The sequence below is a fragment of the Schistocerca serialis genome, chromosome 4 (genome assembly GCF_023864345.2).
Source record: "Schistocerca serialis cubense isolate TAMUIC-IGC-003099 chromosome 4, iqSchSeri2.2, whole genome shotgun sequence".
Classification (NCBI taxonomy): Eukaryota; Metazoa; Arthropoda; class Insecta; order Orthoptera; family Acrididae; genus Schistocerca; species Schistocerca serialis.
Genome location: NC_064641.1, coordinates 570,520,994 through 570,541,319, shown reverse-complemented (window position 1 = coordinate 570,541,319; position 20,326 = coordinate 570,520,994). Strand labels below are relative to the sequence as shown.

The 20,326-nt window shown below is 44.0% G+C and overlaps 1 protein-coding gene across 1 annotated transcript in view; it reads right to left on the bottom strand.

The window, feature by feature from the left end:
* Positions 1-12,750, bottom strand: part of LOC126474022 (UNC93-like protein) — a 413,395-nt gene extending 400,645 nt beyond the window's left edge. Inside the window, exon 1 of the mRNA XM_050101427.1 lies at positions 12,503-12,750. Within this exon, the coding sequence (XP_049957384.1) occupies positions 12,503-12,545 (43 nt within the window). The 5' untranslated portion in view covers positions 12,546-12,750. The remainder of the gene's footprint in view (positions 1-12,502) is intronic.
* Between the last annotated feature and the right edge of the window lie 7,576 nt (positions 12,751-20,326).

Below are 20,326 nucleotides of genomic sequence, written 5' to 3'. Positions count from 1 at the left end.
CGCAGCAGCTGCAATCACATAACAGTGCTTTAAACGTGACTGGCAGGTGTTGCATTGATTTGTGTTTTGTATATCTTGGTGACATGCATTGTAGGTTTTCCAACTGTCGTGTTGTCGGGTTTCCCGCTGTTGTGGAGGTATTTTCGCAGCGACAAAATGGTTCAAATGGCTCTGAACACTATGGGACTTAACATCTGAGATCATCAGTCCCCTAGAATTTAGAACTACTTAAACCCAACTAACCTAAGGGCATCACACACATCCATGCCCGAGGCAGGATTCGAACCTGCGACCGTAGCAGCAGCACGGCTCCGGACTGAAGCGCCTAGAACCGCTCGGTCACAACGGGAGGCGCAGCAACAAAGTTAACAAAATAAATCATGTTTACATAATTAATCTGTAAGGCGTCTCCGGAAGATGTGGGTCGGTTGCACCAAAATACTCAAGAAATATTCTTGAACCACTTGAAAATTGTTTTGGTGGGTTTCCGGTTCACTCTGTATCATTGGTCGTAGTTACTGACAGAGTTATGAGTCGCTATGCTGTTTAGCCTACTTACAGAGGCAGTAAATAAAGTTGCGCAATTGAAATTCAGCTAATATTTCGAATCTGTGACTTATTTTTGGCAATCTTTAATTAGTAATACGCACTGAACTGTTTTGAATGCACGAAAAGATATCAATGCATACAGACACTTTTTTTGCGCTTCTCAATGTTAATCCGCAGGGATACATTCACCCTCCACAGTGCTGTTTTTACGAGCTGGTCATTATCAGCAGAATGGGATTTCACGAAGCAGAGAAGTTATGTTCAGGGTCATCGTACAAAAAGCTTAGCAAAATTCGTAATGTTTATGTGAATGCTATCCATTCGTGTGACAATGGGATGGCATCTTACAAATTTAGCTGCTGACTGAATTAGCGTCCGTGTTTGGTCAACAGTATGCCTTCGTCATTAACGACATCCACATCAAGATCGAAATAAAATGCCCGAGAGCGTGTAGTGTCACTGCTGTTATGTATCTCTTAGGGGCTCGAGCAACCCACAGATAGGTGAAAAGTAACAGAACAATGTGCGACAGGAATGCGGTTTCAATCAGTTTAAATGAGTCTTCAAATTACGTAAAAGACAAACATTATTTAAATACCATGACAGGAAGTATAAAATTAAACACATCATTTACACAAATTTATAGTTAGTACAAGCACAGTGCAAAGGTAAATACGTAAATTTTTTAAAGTATTCTTTGTCAAGTACTTGAGATATTCAGTTCAGGTTCAAATGGTCACCCAGATACTAAGAGTGCACTGTTAAAGGAATTTGTGAGCCGTTTCTTCGGACTATAATAGAACTAAAGTTAAAATTTTCTGGGTTGTTAGGCCGCGTCATATTCTCTTCTAAAATAATTGACTTTTCGACCCCTCTGCTGGGATCTTCAGGATGTTTCGGTGTCCATTATTTCTAAAACACAGTCAGAACCAGTGTCGCGTTCTCTTACAAAGGGGAGTTTACAAGAGAACGAGACGCTGGTCTCTGAGAGTGTTTTAGCAATAATGGACACCGAAACATCCTGAAGAAGATCCAGGCAGAGGGTCGAAACATCGATTATTTTAGACGGAAATATGACGCGGTCTAACAACCCAGAAGATTTTTACTTTTGTGACAACGGCCACGAAAGCGTGCAGTATTAGAAATACGATAGGACTCTTGTAATCAGCACACCTTTGGGGGAAAGTGAATTCTACGCGAATCTTCGAATTCGGTATGCTATCTGTCGAGAGAGAGAGACTGTTAGGTGGGACGGTCCCAGCCTTAGACTTCGTCACCGCTGGGGGAGCAAAGCTGATACTATGTTTCCGCACTGAATAACGACAATATAACTTATACTTGGTTAACATATCCCTCCTCATTTTTGTCACCACTACCAATTTTGGAAACTAATTTAAATACGATAATTCACGGTTAGTTGAATTTCTCTCAGTATTTACCGTCCTGCAAGGCAAAATATTACTAATTTCGTGGATTTGCTTTCCATGTGGTGGTGTTTTGTTTGATTTCATTTAAGTGGGTACAAGTCATAGAACTTTGTATTACCTGGTAACATAAGTGATAACCATTTGATTTGGTTTCTAGAAGTTGCATTTTTACTTCAATTCTGCGAAACAAGGCCTACGTGGTACATGTATGTAGAACTTTTTATCGTTGTGTTTTCCGTATTACCTATGAATAATGAATCTGGTCATTTGAAAACAAAACTAAATGAAAATAGATTTCGTCAATTTTTGTAAGTGATTCCTTTACCCCTGATTGTTAAAGTGCAGGAAGATAAGAAAAAGGATGGGAGCAAAACACATGGTCATTCACTGGTGTCTTGAGAATGAATTTTCCCCACATGTGAGTAATGGGCTCCTGTTTGGTAAACTACAAAGATTTCCAAGCACTCTCGTTCATCACGTGTCGCAAATCTTAAAATATCACATGCGTGGTTGAACAGAGCGTAACACCGATAATTGCAATGTCTCCAATCTAAATGCACATTTATATTTAAATATCACATTCAATTCCGTTACCTTTAGACACTCATATGGGTCAGATGCGTATTAATTTACTATCAAACCGTTACATTTGCGTTCAAAGTTAGTCTCATTTGAACAAATATTAGTTTTCCCGGTTTTCCCTCCTTACATGAGACTGATGTCAGGAACATTTACATTTCAAGAAGGCACGTAGTATGGAGATATCGCTTTTACACTGAGTTTTACACAGTATGCTATCCAAGTCAGTAATCTATTTAAGAACTGTGTAGTACTTTTAATTAGGAAAATGCAACCAAAACAAAAGTTGCCAAACTGATCATTCAATCGGCGACATGAAAAGTCTGAGCTGGCCATTCAAATACAAAAACTAACTCACGAGGAATTTTGCGGAACGTCAAGAGCTAGGACACGAAGTTTTATATTACTGAGAGAATGCAGTGCGAAGCATGTCAACGTCTGCTTGGAGGTCGCTGAGGACTCGGGCTCTAGGAGTAAGCCAATAGTCTTCACCTCAATCATCTGGTCTAGGCAGGTCACCATGTCCATAAAACAAAACAGTGACAAAAGTATGGAAAATGCAGCGAACTCAAACACAGATTTTTCATTGCCAGTACAATATCCAAGCAGTGATAATGAATGGCAGAACGACACCCAAGAAAAATTCCGTCTGCTAATGTTTCGTTTCTCTACAGGTAATAACTATCGTCCAGCACAGTAACCTTGAAGTAGTTATTAATTCAAATGGCATATTATGTTTTGTTTACTTTAGTGTGTGACGGAAAGACTGTAAATGGTTAAGAGTAAGTATTATGAAGGATAACTCCATTCACCTTAGATGTGATCCAGAATAAGTTAAATGTATGGTAATAAAAGTATTTATAATACATGTAATTAAAATTCTTGCAGGTGTCACACCTACACTTTTTATTTAATTGAAAACGGCGCATTCAAGTACAGTTCTTCACTGTTGACAAAGATAACTTGTATAAATTAGCTTTTGTAGCTCGTTAGTCTAATTAGTTACCTGTAAAATTAACTCCTAGACAGGACCTAAAAAAATATTCACTGATTAAAACCGTTCCCACACGTGGGTTAAAGTCAGAATTATTCAGTACAAGACTCAAGGGGAGTAGGACATCAAACGGGCCAGCTTGGAACAGGAGAGGCACTACAGGACATTTTAATTTCGGCTGCCTGTACTTCTAGAAATAAATTCATAAAATTTTGTCAGTATGAGTATGAAGGATTGAAGATTCACACTCATAGCAGTGGAAGTTCAAAAACAAAACAAAATAAATTTTCTTACATGTGAACTGTCATCATTTTTTCACATACAATTGGTTGCATTTGTTGCTATAGATACACTTTTCTTCATAAGTAAGAGATTCTTCGATGAATTTGCACAGCATAAGATCATAATTACAGGTGTATGAAATTCAAGAATTTTGCAGATCTATTAAAAATGGTGGTGAAAACTGAGATAATTAGCTATAAAATTTGAGTTTCTTCTAAACATGAAGTTTAAAATGTAAGAACTCATTCATTTTTTCATAAATTAAATATTAGGTATGGTTTGTAAGCTGTGCAAAATTCATCGAAGTATCTCTCTTACTTACGAAGAAAAGTGTTACTATAGCACAAATGCAGCCAATAGCATGTGAAAAATTATAAATTTCAGATGTAAAAATAATTTTGTTATATTTTTGGACCTGCAATGCTATGAGTGTGAATCCTGACTCCTTCCTGCTCATGTTGAGAAAGTTTTACGAAATTATTTGTGAAAGTATAGACAGTGGAAATTAAAATGTTCTGTGGTGCCTCTCCTGCTCCAAGTCGGCCCGTTTGACGTTCTACACCCCTTAAAAAGATTCAAATTATTAGTTGGCCGATAGTTTAGTATTCAGCGTCCTCCACAATGACATTATTGAGTACAGAGAGCGACAAGAACTGGGAAATGTGTCAAGAGTGTGATTTTCGGAGGAACCTCACTGGCATTTGCGTCTGTCTAATTAGTGATGACCCCATAAAACCCATCTGGATGGTCAATGGTCAGGTAGGGTAAGCAGACAGATTCTCCCGAATTAAAGTGCAGTAGGGGAGAGTATTGTACCTTGAGATCAGTGTTCAATTTCTAAAATTTTAGGTACTAGCACACACACTTTCAACCTTGCAACGCCACACCCTCCTTTCCTCCCCTCCCTTCCCCCCCTCCCATCCCCAAAAGACACAAAAATCACAAGTATCAGATTTGGAAACATAACACAATGAAATATCAGTTTTAACAAAACACTAGTCTGAAAGTCAGATTCATAGATCGCAAGTTCTTATAATCGAAATAATACAACCATAAGATTTAATGTGAACAGCAGGTGCCACCGTCCGGCCCAGCAGCAGTGTCACTTTGCACCCTACTTCTGCTCGACAGATTCCATCATAAGTTTACAGTGTTCATGATTCCGACTTCTTGTTTTCAACTGCTGCAAGCCAGCGATGAACCACAAAGTACCTCGCCCCAGGACTCTGCTCATCGCATCACGTTTGTTTCCCTCTGTCACGTTCACTCGTTCCGGCCTAGCGGAAAATTGCATTTACGTTACGGTTTACTACAGGTGTATTACTTCGAACCTTCGTGGCCGACTTGTTCCAGTCAATTCAAACAAAATTCCGTGGAAGGTACCGGAATGCCGTTCCTGCGCATTGCGAGCGAAATTAAACCCTACCTTGAGTACAGAGTGCCTAGGAATGGACAGTGATTTCCTGGTCGAGGTTTCAGCCAAGTGACCGATTTTAAAATTACATGAAGGAGTTCGCGTTAGGATCCACCCACAGCGCTATCTTGTATCTTGTACAGTTTTTACTGTGTGAGATATGAAGTTGTGTTTTGTGCAGCATGTGTAGTTTAGAGGGCGTGCTGAAAAGAGAAGCCTTAGAGTTCTTTATGTGAAAGCCCTCAACCATTTTAAATAAAACAAACCTTACTAACATTCTAAATCTTTATTCTTCATGCCTAGATATTTTCAGCTATATGCCACTACAGGGCTCCGAAATATAGCGTATAACATGGCGGTGGGTGAGAAACAGCGTGCTGTCATCTTGTTTCGAATGCGAAAAGTTCATCCATACATGGAACACTCTGGCCTTCAGCCCAACAATGCCAGACCACACAAGGGCCCTGCAACATCTGCAACAATCCGACGCCTTGAGTTCATTATCATCGATCGCCCTCCATGGGCCCATCTGATTTACACCTGCTTCCAAAACTAAATGAACACCATCGAGGACTTCAGTTTAACGGTGATGGAGCGGTGCAAGCAGAGTAGAGGTTGTCACACAGTCATAAAAATGGTTCAAATCGCTTTGAGCACTATGCGGCTTAAATTCTGAGGTCATCAGTCACGTAGAAATTAGAACTAATTAAACCTAACTAACCTAAGGACACCACACACATCCATGCCCGAGGCAGGGTTCGAACCTGTGACCGTAGCGGTCGCTCGGTTCCAGACTGTAGCGCCCAGAACCGCTCGTCCACTCCGGCCGGCTCACACAGTCAACAAAGTCAAACAGTATTGAGTGACGATGTCAACAAACTGGTCTCTCGTTGGAAGAAATGGTGTCGTCGCCACGGTGACTATGTTCAGAAGTAAATATGTAGTAATGAAGAAATGTTCAAATGTGTGTGAAATCTTATGGGACTTAACTGCTAAGGTCATCAGTCCCTAAGCTTACACACTACTTAACCTAAATTATCCTAAGGACAAACACACACACCCATCTACGTGGGAGGACTCTAACCTCCGTCGGGACCAGCCGAGTAATGAAGAATAAAGTTGCAGAATGTTAGTAACGTTTGTTTTATTTAAATAGATTTCAGAGTTTTAACGCAAAATTTAGAGGGCTTCGCTTTTCAGCAAGCCCTCGAATTTTGATTTCTACACATTTTTAGTCTTGTATAATAAATTACAGCTATTTGGAAGATATTGTGTTCCTCTGTTACGAATTTTATCGCATATAGAATTCTATAGATTTTTCAAAATGTAAAGAGTGGACGGTTAAGCCAAACTTTATCGGTCGTGTATCATCTTGTAAACTGAAATAGAGGCAAGTCTTTTACAATGAAACATATCCTGTTTGCAGATGAACTGAATTTCTGTAATCTCTGAATAGTTTTAACTTCTTTGAAAATGAAAATTTTAGTTGGATTCTGATAGCTTCTATTCCAAAATGTATTTAACTTGTAAGTGGTTTCCGTGAATAAGAGGACTTCTATTTAACCTGATTACAGTCACTGACTCCAGGCGTGCAGTGGAGTAACAGCGGACCGTATCAAGTATGAAATACAATACTGGCAACATTTTCTCGATAGCAACATTTTTAATTTCAGTAGACATGTTGTTTTTAAGTATAAGGTCATGTTCTGTCTTCGAACATATTTTCACATTTTGGAAGACTATTATAATTTCAGGAAAGAAGGCAGTTGTGCAAAGAAAGACCAACGGGGTAGTTTACAGTTACTGCCCGACAAAGGCAACCTTAGACTTGGCCATGTTCTCAGCCCCTTCTCGCTAATAGGGCGCGAGAAGCAATAATAGCGTATACTCCGTAACTGTAAGAACTGGAATTGAGGGCTTAATATACTGCTATTTTTGAGCGCGAGAGCTCGCCCCCCCTCCCCCCCCCTCCCCCTCCCCCCCTCCGTGCTGTAATGAAATGATCGTACGGCATTGTTGGCCGGGGGGACCCCATGCGGGGTGTTCGGCCGCCGAATGTGCAAGTCCTTTTTAGCTGACGCCACTTAGGCGACTTGCGAATCAATGATGATGAAATTATGATGAAAGACACACAACACCCAGTCATATAGAGGCAGAGAAAATCCCTGACCCCGCCGAGAATCGAACCCGAGACCCCATGCGCGGGAAGCGAGAACGTGACCACAAGACCACGAGCTTCGGACCCCGCCGTGCTGAGTTTCCTGTTCGGGAGCGAGCCGTATTGTTGCGGCGTGGTGAGGAGTGTGGGAAATGCACGAGCAACATGCAGTTGCAAGAACACGGGCGAGGCGCCAACTGTGAAATAGGGAAGGGTCAGTTTTGGCAGTGGTGCCATGTTGCAGCAGCAACTGCGAGTCGACGCGTGTGACATCGACAGTCTGTTTGCAACTCAAACTCAATGCGAGGAATCTTATTTCGACGCAAAAAGCCGAGTTCGCGCAATGTTTAATTACGCGAGACTGCATACTTTCAGATAGTTCAATTTACAAAGGCACTGCAAGCCGAGAAGAAGGTCAAGAAGACTGCGTGACGTAATACTACTTCACGACAACGCCCGCCCGCATTCTGCTAGACTGTCAAAAAACTGATGGAGAAACGCTAGGAACTAATGCATCAAACTAATAATATCGAATAAACTGTAGCCTAATAACACGTTAATCTTCATCACCCGTCTTTTTTTACGGTTGATATACGAATCTTAATCTGAGCAACATCGTGCTCCTCCTATCATACTTTGCCCACCATCAGTATACTGATTTCTAACGTTTTTCTTACACAATCCCACCATCTATTGCGTCAGATCTTTCACTCTTTCCTCCTCATCATCGGAAAAATGTAGCGACGAGAACATCAAAGCAGAGGCGAGTGTCCGCGAAGGCATTTACCGTTACCGGTTTCCGCGTTCTCACTGCGAGATAATGTGCACCTTGAACTGGAACATGGCTGTGGCTGGTCACGTGACCAAAGTAGCTGCTCTTACGGCCGGCCCACGGTTTTCTATGTCAAGTCATATCCCTGATTTTCTCTTACTGACCGGTCAAACAAAAACAGCGCAGTGGGTTTTGGGGCGCCATCGTAGCCTTCCTGTTATATACGAGGGAATGACGTAGCGTTCGAGGAAACCTGTTTCGAAATTTATTCGGGGAAATCCTCGCTTAATAGGCCGCGCCTTTCGCATTAGTTTCGCACGCCTCACGTAAGAACGCCTGAGTTCCATTCGGATCCTATTGGTCTCTCTGGCACCTCATTGCGGTCGATACCATCGACAAACAACTTTAAACTATCTTTACACCTCCACGTTCAGTGAGAATAGTCGCGCCAATTGCAAAAGCCATGGGTTTTAGTGTAAACTATCACTTTCTCTCGAGATGTATGGTCAATAACACACCAAAACATAACTTGTGCTTCCGTCATTCCTACCGTTATAGTGAACCACCATAACACAGACTGAATCAGCTAAAGTCTCCACCTGAAGTATTTCTGAAACCGCTTAACGTATCGTAATCCTCTTGCTGGATACTTTTATAGTTGTGAGGAAGTCCTTACTAAATGTCCTGGAGTCTGTGTTAACTGCAGACACATCGGCATCAGCTTCGCTTTTGCAAATGGAACTATGCTAATTGCTGCTGCTCGCATCTTTTTCTCGGCGTTATGCCGTATCTATATGGAAACGACATGTCAATGTATATTTGTAAATGTTAATGGTAAAGATGGTCGGATGTCGCCACCGCTTCTCCCTCTCCCTCCCACCCCAATCCTTACCAGGGACGGAATTTGTACACTCCATCCAACAGCGCCTAGTGTTATCCACGTGAAAGCGTAAGATGTTGTTTGAAATGTTTGTGAATCGTGTAACTGAGGCAAGACGTGGATAGAAGCTCAGTATCCACCTAGTCGAACATGAGAAACCGCCTAAAAACCATATCGGCCCTCGTTGTTAATCCGCCGAGGCCGACGCACCTATCCGAATCACGGAAAGGATGATGTAACACGCGGTTGTCTGGGCACGTAATTTCTGCTGCTAGTATCGTGGCTCTAAATGGGACGATTTCAACGGCGCTTCACTCTTCAAAACCCGATAGCTGGTTTCAGATTGTTGATAATGGCTAATGTCTTGCTCCTTCAACATTCTCTCTCTCTCTCTCTCTCTCTCCCTCTCCCCCCCCCCCCCCTCCACACAGACACACATAAACACAAACAGAACTTAAAACTTAAGCACACCCAGCTTCAAAGTAAACAATACTGAACTGAAGTACAAAGAGTGTGAGGATGCTAGATGATGCGCATCGTCACATCGCGGTCTGTCTAGCATTCTCATAACCTTTGCACCTGCATTAAATGTTGTTCACTGTAAAACAATATATTTTCAGAATCATTTTACCATGGATACCAATAGGAATGAACTGAGAACCCTAGTACATAACGACCTTTTCGTTCCGTAGACAGTTCTTCAACTTATGGTTAAATTTTCGTTATTTTCGGCAGCGTCACGACTCTAGCGTCTAATTATGTTCCTGCGACATCCTCATCCAATGATGATTCTGCAGTGCTGGAAAAATAATTAAACGTACAATGAATCACATCGAACTCCAAAATCTAGTTGTACTCATAGATCACCAATCTGGTAGTGCTGTCGATACCGTCTGATAAATAGTCTGGGTAAACAGAGAACAACTAGAGATACTATTACATATGCTGTTCGGTTCCATCCACATTTATACCGCAGTCCACCCAACGGTGTTTGGCGGAGGGCACATTACGTGCCACTGTCATTACCTCCCTTTCCTATTCCAATCGCTTATGGTTCGCGGGAAGAACGACTGCCGGAAAGCCTCCGTGGGCGATCGAATCTCTCTAATTTTACATTCGTGATCTCCTCGGGAGGTATAAGTAGGGGGAAGCAATATATTCGATACCTCATCCAGAAACGCACTCCGAAACCTGGACAGCAAGCTACACCGCGATGCAGAGCGCCTCTCTTGCAGAGTCTCCTGAACATCTCCGTAACGCTATCACGCTTACTCAACCCGACCTGGTACGGATCCTACACTGATGAGCAATACTCAAATATAGGTCGAACGAGTGTTTTGTAAGCCACCTCCTTTGTTGATGGACTACATTTTCCAAGGACTCTCCCAGTGAATCGCAACCTGGCACCCACCGTACCAACAATTAATTTTATATGATCATTCCACTTCAAATCGTTCCGCACACATACTCCCAGACATTTTACAGAAGTTACTGCTACCAGTGCTTGTTCCGCTATCATATAACCATACAATAAGGGATCCTTCTTTCTATGTATTCGCAATACATTGCATTTGTCTACGTTAAGGGTCAGTTGCCACTCCCTGCACCAAGTGTCTATCCGCTGCAGATCTTCCTGCATTTCGCTGCAATTTTCTAATGCTGCAACTTCTCTGTATACTACAGCATCATCCGCGAAAAGCCGCATGGAACTTCCGACATTATCTACTAGGTCATTTATATACAGGGTGTTACAAAAAGGTATGGCCAAACTTTCAGGAAACGTTCCTCACACACAAAGAAAGAAAATGTGTTATGTGGACATGTGTCCGGAAACGCTTACTTTCCATGTTAGAGCTCATTTTATTACTTCTCTTCAAATCACATTACTCATGGAATGGAAACACACAGCAACAGAACGTACCAGCGTGACTTCAATCACTTTGTCACAGGAAATGTTCAAAACGTCCTCCGTTAGCGAGGATACATGCATCCACCCTCTGTCACATGGAATCCCTGATGCGCTGATGCAGCCCTGGAGAATGGCGTATTTTATCACAGCCGTCCACAATACGAGCACGAAGAGTCTCTACATTTGGTACCGGGGTTGCGTAGACAAGAGCTTTCAAATGCCTCCATAAATGAAAGTCAAGAGGGTTGAGGTCAGGAGAGCGTGGAGGCCATGGAATTGGTCCGCATCTACTAATCCATCGGTCACCGAATCTGTTGTTGAGAAGCATACGAACACTTCGACTGAAATGTGCAGAAGCTCCATTGTGCATGAACCACAAGTTGTGTCGTACTTGTAAAGGCACATGTTCTAGCAGCACAGGTAGAGTATCCCGTATGAAATCATGATAACGTGCTCCATTGAGCGTAGGTGGAAGAACATGAGGCCCAATCAAGACTTCACCAACATTGCCTGCCCAAAAGTTCACAGAAAATCTGTGTTGATGACGTGATTGCACAATTGCGTGCGGATTCTCGTCAGCCCACACATGTTGATTGTGAAAATTTACAATTTGATCACGTTGGAATGAAGCCTCATCCGTAAAGAGAACATTTGTACTGAAATGAGGATTGACACATTGTTGGATGAACCATTCGTAGAAGTGTACCCGTGGAGGCCAATCAGCTGCACAGTGCCTGCACACGCTGTACGTGGTACGGAAACAACTGGTTCTCCCGTAGCACTCTCCATACTTGTACAGCAGCAACTTCTGTGACGCTGACATTAGGGTTATCGTCAACTGCACGAAGAATTGCCTCGTCCATTGCAGGTGTCCTCTTCGTTCTAGGTCTTCCCCAGACGCGAGTCATAGGCTGGAATGCTAAGACGCCGATCAATTGCTTGGAACGTCTTCCTGTCGGGACACCTTCGTTCTGGAAATCTGTTTCGATACAAACGTACCGCGCCACGGCTATTGCCCCGTAAACATTGCACTGACTGCAAAACCACGTTCGTGATGAACACTAAACTGTTGATGCTACGTACTGATGTGCTTGATGCTAGTACTGCACAGCAATGAGTCGCATGTCAACACAAGCACCGAAGTCAACATTACCTTCTTTCAATTGGGCCAACTGGCGGTGAATCGAGAAAGTACAGTAGGTACTGACGAAACTAAAACGAGCTCTAACATGGAAATTAAGCGTTTCCGGACACATGTCCACATAACATCTTTTCTTTATTTGTGTGTGAGGAATGTTTCCTGAAAGTTTGGCCGTACCTTTTTGTGACACCCTGTATATATTGTGAAAAGCAATGGTCCCATAACACTCCCCTGTGGCACGCCTGAGGTTACTTTAACGTCTGTAGACGTCTCTCCATTGAGAACAACATGTGTGGTTCGGTATACATCGAGCCGTAGGCAGTCAGGTACTTGCGAAGACACTATTTACTACAGCGGTAGAGCATGATTATGATGATGACATAGTAGTGTAACGAACCTGGCGGCGGTTGGAACGTGTAGAGCGAGACGGCGCGGTCCATGTCGGCGCGCAGAGTGCAGCAGGAAGCGCTGTCCGGAGCGGCACGTGGCTAGCCGCGTTGGTGCCGGCGAGACTGCCGCAACAGGCTAACCGGTTGGCGGGCCGCGCGTCGCTTGCTTTCCGCTCCGTTCCAGCGCGGCCAGAGTTGCGATGTCTGCGCCAGTGGCGCGCCAAGGCCGAGCCCGGCGCACTTAACCTCGCACAATGGCTGCCGCAGTCAGCTGGCCGTCCGACCGCCATGTGACACCGGCCGGCATTCTGCCAGTCGGCTACCTACGCATTCTCACACGGCGTTACTCGCCGCGTCAGCCCGAACTATTCGCGGAACAGCCTTGGCCGCTGCGAGTATTCCTTGAAAGTAATGCTTTAAAAGTAACGACTACATCTACATCTACATCTACATGATTACTCTGCAAATCACATATAAGTGCTTGGCAGAGGGTTCATCGAACCACAATCATACTATCTCCCTACTCAACAAAATATTTTCGCATTCGGAAGAGAAAGTTTGTGACTGAAATTTCGTAAATAGATCTCGCCGCGACGAAAAACGTCTTTGCTTTAATGACTTCCATCCCAACTCGCGTATCATATCTGCCACACTCTCTCCCCTATTACGCGATAATACAAAACGAGCTGCCCTTTTTTGCACCCTTTCGATGTCCTCCGTCAATCCCACCTGGTAAGGATCCCACACCACGCAGCAATATTCTAACAGAGGACGAACGAGTGTAGTGTAAGCTGTCTCTTTAGTGGATTTGTTGCATCTTCTAAGTGTCCTGCCAATGAAACGCAACCTTTGGCTCGCCTTCCCCACAATATTATCTATGTGGTCTTTCCAACTGAAGCTGTTCGTGATTTTAACACCCACGTACTTAGTTGAATTGACAGCCTTGAGAGTTGTACTATTTGTCGGGTAATCGAATTCCAACGGATTTCTTTTGTAACTCATGTGGATCACCTCACACTTTTCGTTATTTAGCGTCAACTGCCACCTGCCACACCATACAGCAATCTTTTCAAAATCGCTTTGCAACTGATACTGGTCTTCGGATGACCTCACTAGACGGTAAATTACAGCATCATCTGCGAACAACCTAAGAGAACCGCTCAGATTGTCACCCAGGTCATTTATATAGATCAGGAACAGCAGAGGTCCCAGGACGCTTCCCTGGGGAACACCTGATATTACTTCAGTTTTACTCGATGATTTGCCGTCTGTTACTACGAACTGCGACCTTCCTGACAGGAAATCACGAATCCAGTCGCACAACTGAAACGATACCCCATAGGCCTGCAGCTTCATTAGACGTCGCTACTGAGGAACGGTGTCAAAAGCTTTCCGGAAATCTAGAAATACGGAATCAACTTGAGATCCCCTGTCGATAGTGGCCATTACTTCGTGCGAATAAAGAGCTAGCTGCGTTGCACAAGATCGATGTTTTCTGAAACCATGCTGATTACGTATCAATAGATCGTTCCCTTCGAGGTGATTCATAATGTTTGAATACAGTATATGCTCCAAAACCCTACTGCAAACCGACGTCAATGATATAGGTCTGTAGTTCGATGGATTACTTCCACTATCCTTCTTAAATGTTGTACCGTATGAATTCGAGGTACACGTCCGTTACAAAGCATTCGTTACCGGTTACTTCCGTTAGTAACGGTATTTTGAAGAGTATAAGACCGGTACTACACTATTACACAGGGTGGCGCACGAAATGTGTTTCCATTTTGTTTTTGAATATAAACTTTATTGTCAATACTATCTGAAAGGAACATATACTACAATGAAGAGCCGTCCATGGAGATTTGTTCTAACTCAGCACATGCTCAATATGTCCACCATTTCGTTTCCTAACTTATTTCAAACGAACACTGAAGTTAGTGATTACCCTACGGCACACGTCTTCCATAATTTCACTGCAAGCTTGAAGAATAAGTCTTCTGAGCTCCATTAAATCACGTGGACGTTACGGGAAAATTTTTTCCTTTAGGTACCCACAAAGAAAAAAATCACATGGATTGAGGTCTGGACTATTGGGGAACCCGTTTTGTCCGTCATTGAAGCGACCTGGAAACCTGAGTGAAATGATCCGCATGTCGAAATGCTCGTGTAAAATCTCCAGCACAGTGTTTGCAGTATGTGGCCTTGCTCCATCTTGCATTAACCACTGCGTGTTGAAGGGCAAGGCAGTAGCAAGAAGCTGTGAAATTTAATGGAGCTCAGGAGACTTAATCTTCAAGCTTGCAGTGAAATTACGGAACACATGTGCCGTAGGGTAATCACTAACTTCAGTGTTCGTTTAAAGGAGGTTAGGAAACGAAATGGTGGACATATTGAGCATGTGCTGAGTTAGAACAAATCTCCATGGACGGCTCTTCATTGTATTATATGTTCCTTTCAGATTGTATTGACAATAAAGTTTATATTCAAAAACAAAATGGTAACACATTTCGTGCGCCACCGTGTATTTCTTTGTCAAATATTTCTGTCAAAGAATTTTGATGGTGTAATAGGAACTTTCTCAAATCGTCTGTCGTCAAGTACAGTCATGAAAATAAGTATTCAAATAGTAGGTGGCGAAAAACTACGATTGTGTGTTGGGATAGTAAATCACCCACAGCGCCGATACGAATAAGTACGATGATGTAGCGTCAGATAACCATGTTCTTGGTAATGAAGCTTCCCGTATGCCATGAATCTACTCTGGAAAAATAAAATATGTTAAACTGCGGACGGTCTACGACAGGGCAAAATGTACTCATACAGCGGACTACTTTCAACCAAACAAACGGCTGACGCAGCCCCGGAGTGCATGCCACACTTGTATAGTCGTGTCGCGGCCGTGAAGCAACAGTACGTCGGACGTGGGTACCGTGGAACAGCAGAATGGGCAGAATGGGCCGCAAGGGGAAGTCCACTCTGCCTGTGAGTGGACTTGTGGCTGCTTCTTCAGCAAGGTCCGAGCAGGCACAGGGGGGGAGGGGTTTATTAGTTATTGGGAGCTCCAACGTTAGGCGGGTGATGGAGCCCCTTAGGGAAATAGCGGGAAGGTCGGGGAAGAAGGCCAGTGTTCACTCTGTCTGCTTGCCGGGGGGCCTCATCCGAGATGTGGAGGAGGCCCTACCGGCGGCGATAGAGAGCACTGGGTGCACCCGACTGCAAATTGTTGCTCATGTCGGCACCAATGACTCCTGCCGTCTGGGTTCAGAGGTCATCCTCAGTTCGTACAGGCGGTTGGCGGAATTGGTGAAGGCGGAAAGCCTCGCTCGCGGGGTGGAATCAGAGCTAACAATTTGTAGTATCGTTCCCAGAACCGATCGCGGTCCTCTGGTTTGGAGCCGAGTGGAAGGCTTAAACCAGAGACTCAGACGATTCTGCGGAGATCTGGGGTGCAAATTTCTCGACCTCCGCTATCGGGTGGAGAAATGTAGGGTCCCCCTGAATAGGTCAGGCGTGCACTACACGCCGGAAGCGGCTACAAGGGTAGCGGAGTACGTGTGGAGTGTACATGGGGGTTTTTTAGGTTAGAGAATCCCCTCCCTAGGCCCGACAAGACGCCTCCTGAGACGCGGCAAGGTAGGAGTAGGCAAAATGCAACAGGGAATAACAATATTAATGTGCTAATAGTAAACTGCAGGAGCGTCTATAGAAAGGTCCCAGAACTGCTCTCATTAATAAACGGTCACAATGCCCATATAGTACTAGGGACAGAAAGTTGGCTGAAACCAGACGTAAACAGTAATGAAATCCTAAACTCAGATTGGAATGTATACCGTAGAGACAGGCTGAACAGTGAAGGGGGAGGCGTGTTTATAGCGATAAGAAGTGCAATAGTATCGAAGGAAATTGACGGAGATCCGAAATGTGAAATGATTTGGGTGAAGGTCACGGTTAAAGAAGGCTCAGACATGGTAATTGGATGTCTCTATAGGCCCCCTGGCTCAACAGCTGTTGTGGCTGAGCACCTGAAGGATAATTTGGAAAATATTTCGAGTAGATTTCCCCACCATGTTATAGTTCTGGGTGGAGATTTTAATTTGCCAGATATAGACTGGGAGACTCAAACGTTCATAACGGGTGGCAGGGACAAAGAATCCTGTGAAATTTTTTTAAGTGCTTTATCTGAAAACTACCTTGAGCAGTTAAACAGAGAACCGACTCGTGGGGATAACATATTAGACCTTCTAGTGACAAACAGACCCGAACTATTTGAAAAAGTTAACGCAGAACAGGGAATCAGCGATCATAAAGCGGTTACGGCATCGATGATTTCAGCCGTAAATGGGAATATTAAAAAGGGTAGGAAGATTTTTCTGTTTAGAAAAAGTGACAAAAAGCAGATTTCAGAGTACCTGTTCGCTCAACACAAAAGTTTTGTCTCAAGCACAGATAGTGTTGAGGATCAGTGGACGAAGTTCAAAACCGTCGTACATTATGCGTTAGATGAGTATGTGCCAAGCAAGATCGTAAGAGATGGGAAAGAGCCACCGTGGTACAACAACCGAGTTAGAAAACTGCTGCGGAAGCAAAGGGAACTTCACAGCAAACATAAACATAGCCAAAGCCTTGCAGACAAACAAAAATTACACGAAGCGAAATGTAGTGTGAGGAGGGCTATGCGAGAGGCGTTCAATGAATTCGAAAGTAAAGTTCTATGTACAGACTTGGCAGAAAATCCTAAGAAATTTTGGTCTTATGTCAAAGCGGTAGGTGGATCAAAACAAAATGTCCAGACACTCTGTGACCAAAATGGTACTGAAACAGAGGATGACAGACTAAAGGCCGAAATACTAAATGTCTTTTTCCAAAGTTGTTTCACAGAGGAAGATTGCACTGTAGTTCCTTCTCTAGATTGTCGCACAGATGACAAAATGGTAGATATCGAAATAGACGACAGAGGGATAGAGAAACAATTAAAATCGCTCAAAAGAGGAAAGGCCTCTGGACCTGATGGGATACCAGTTCAATTTTACACAGAGTACGCGAAGGAACTTGCCCCCCTTCTTGCAGCGGTGTACCGTAGGTCTCTAGAAGAGCGTAGCGTTCCAAAGGATTGGAAAAGGGCACAGGTCATCCCCGTTTTCAAGAAGGGACGTCGAACAGATGTGCAGAACTATAGGCCTATATCTCTAACGTCGATCAGTTGCAGAATTTTGGAACACGTATTGTGTTCGAGTATAATGACTTTTCTGGAGACTAGAAATCTACTCTGTAGGAATCAGCATGGGTTTCGAAAAAGACGGTCATGTGAAACCCAGCTCGCGCTATTCGTCCATGAGACTCAGAGGGCCATAGACACGGGTTCACAGGTAGATGCCGTGTTTCTTGACTTCCGCAAGGCGTTCGATACAGTTCCCCACAGTCGTTTAATGAACAAAGTAAGAGCATATGGACTATCAGACCAATTGTGTGATTGGATTGAGGAGTTCCTAGATAACAGGACGCAGCATGTTATTCTCAATGGAGAGAAGTCTTCCGAAGTAAGAGTGATTTCAGGTGTGCCGCAGGGGAGTGTCGTAGGACCGTTGCTATTCACAATATACATAAATGACCTGGTGGATGACATCGGAAGTTCACTGAGGCTTTTTGCAGATGATGCTGTGGTGTACCGAGAGGTTGTAACAATGGAAAATTGTATTGAAATGCAGGAGGATCTGCAGCGAATTGACGCATGGTGCAGGGAATGGCAATTGAATCTCAATGTAGACAAGTGTAATGTGCTGCGAATATACAGAAAGATAGATCCTTTATCATTTAGCTACAAAATAGCAGGTCAGCAACTGGAAGCAGTTAATACCATAAATTATCTGGGAGTACGCATTAGGAGTGATTTAAAATGGAATGATCATATAATGTTGATCGTCGGTAAAGCAGATGCCAGACTGAGATTCATTGGAAGAATCCTAAGGAAATGCAATCCGAAAACAAAGGAAGTAGGTTACAGTACGCTTGTTCGCCCACTGCTTGAATACTGCTCAGCAGTGTGGGATCCGTACCAGATAGGGTTGATAGAAGAGATAGAGAAGATCCAACGGAGAGCAGCGCGCTTCGTTACAGGATCATTTAGTAATCGCGAAAGCGTTACGGAGATGATAGATAAACTCCAGTGGAAGACTCTGCAGGAGAGACGCTCAGTAGCTCGGTACGGGCTTTTATTGAAGTTTCGAGAACATACCTTCACCGAAGAGTCAAGCAGTATATTGCTCCCTCCTACGTATATCTCGCGAAGAGACCATGAGGATAAAACCAGAGAGATTAGAGCCCACACAGAGGCATACCGACAGTCCTTCTTTCCACGAACAATACGAGACTGGAATAGAAGGGAGAACCGATAGAGGTACTGAAGGTACCCTCCGCCACACACCGTCAGGTGGCTTGCGGAGTATGGACGTAGATGTAGATGTAGAAACGACCATTGAGGAACGAAACATTGTTCTCGCCTAATATCTTCAACACAAGTCGTATGCCCGAAATTGCGAACATCGTAGGACGAAGCCGAGCGACTGTGCAATCTATCATTAAGCGATATAAAGACAGACATGCTGTAATAAACAGTGAACGACACGGTCGTCCACATAAGCTTACAACAAGGGAGACCAGAATGCTACTAAGAATCATCAAGAAAAACCCGAAAACGACAGCGTCGGCATATCCGCATATGTACATGACCACTCCAAGGACAGTTCGTTCCATTCTCAATCGTTCGGGCTACAGAGCCAGAGCCCTACATCAGCAAAAAGAACAGGAAGTGGCGGATGGAAATGAAATGTGGGTGTGAAGTCTTATGGGACTTAACTGCTAAGGTCATCAGTCCCTAAGCTTACACACTACTTAACCTAAATTATCCTAAGGACAAACTCAAACACCCATGCCCGAGGAAGGACTCGAACCTCCGCCGGGACCAGCCGCACAGTCTATGACTGCAGCGCCCAAGACCGCTCGGCTAATCCCGCGCGGCGTGGCGGATGGAATTCGCGAAACAGCATGTATCCAAGACAGCATACTTCTGGGACACTGTATTGTTTAGTGATGAAAGCAAATTTAATATCATGCACAATGATGGCAGGATCTTGGTCTGGAGAAGACCGAATGCAGACCTCGACCGAAACCTCATTCAACCTACGGCGAAGAACGGAGGTGGTGGAGTGGTGGTATGGGGCTGTATGTCAGCCTCCGGTGTCGGAAAATTAGTGTTCGTGGAAGGAACCATGGACAGATTTGTGTACTTGAACATTCTCAAACAGAACTTACAACAGAGTGTTGACGCCTTGGGTCTTCCTAGAAATTATTACTTCCAGCAGGGCAATGATCCCAAACATAGGGCGCAAATTGTCCGGCTGTGGTTGCTCTACAAAACTCCACACACTCTTAAAACACCAGCTCAGAGTCCGGACCTGAATCCCATCGAACACTTGTGGAGTGAGCTGGAAACACGAGTGAGAAAACACGACATCCGTAGTAACGCCTCTTTGAAAGAGGCTCTCCTTCGAGAATGGGAAGGTATCACGTCGGAAACAACAAAAAAATTGTTCCATTCCATGCCACGGAGGTTGCGAGAAGTAATACACCGGAAGGGTATGCATACGAAGTATTAAACATCTTCTGGCTTTGTGAGAAGTGGCCGGCCGGGGTGGCCGAGCGGTTCTAGGCGCTACAGTCTGGCACCGCGCGACCTCTACGGTCGCAGGTTCGAATCCTGCCTCGGGCATGGATGTGTGTGATGTCCTTCGGTCAGTTATGTTTAAGTAGTTCTAAGTTCTAGGGGACTGATG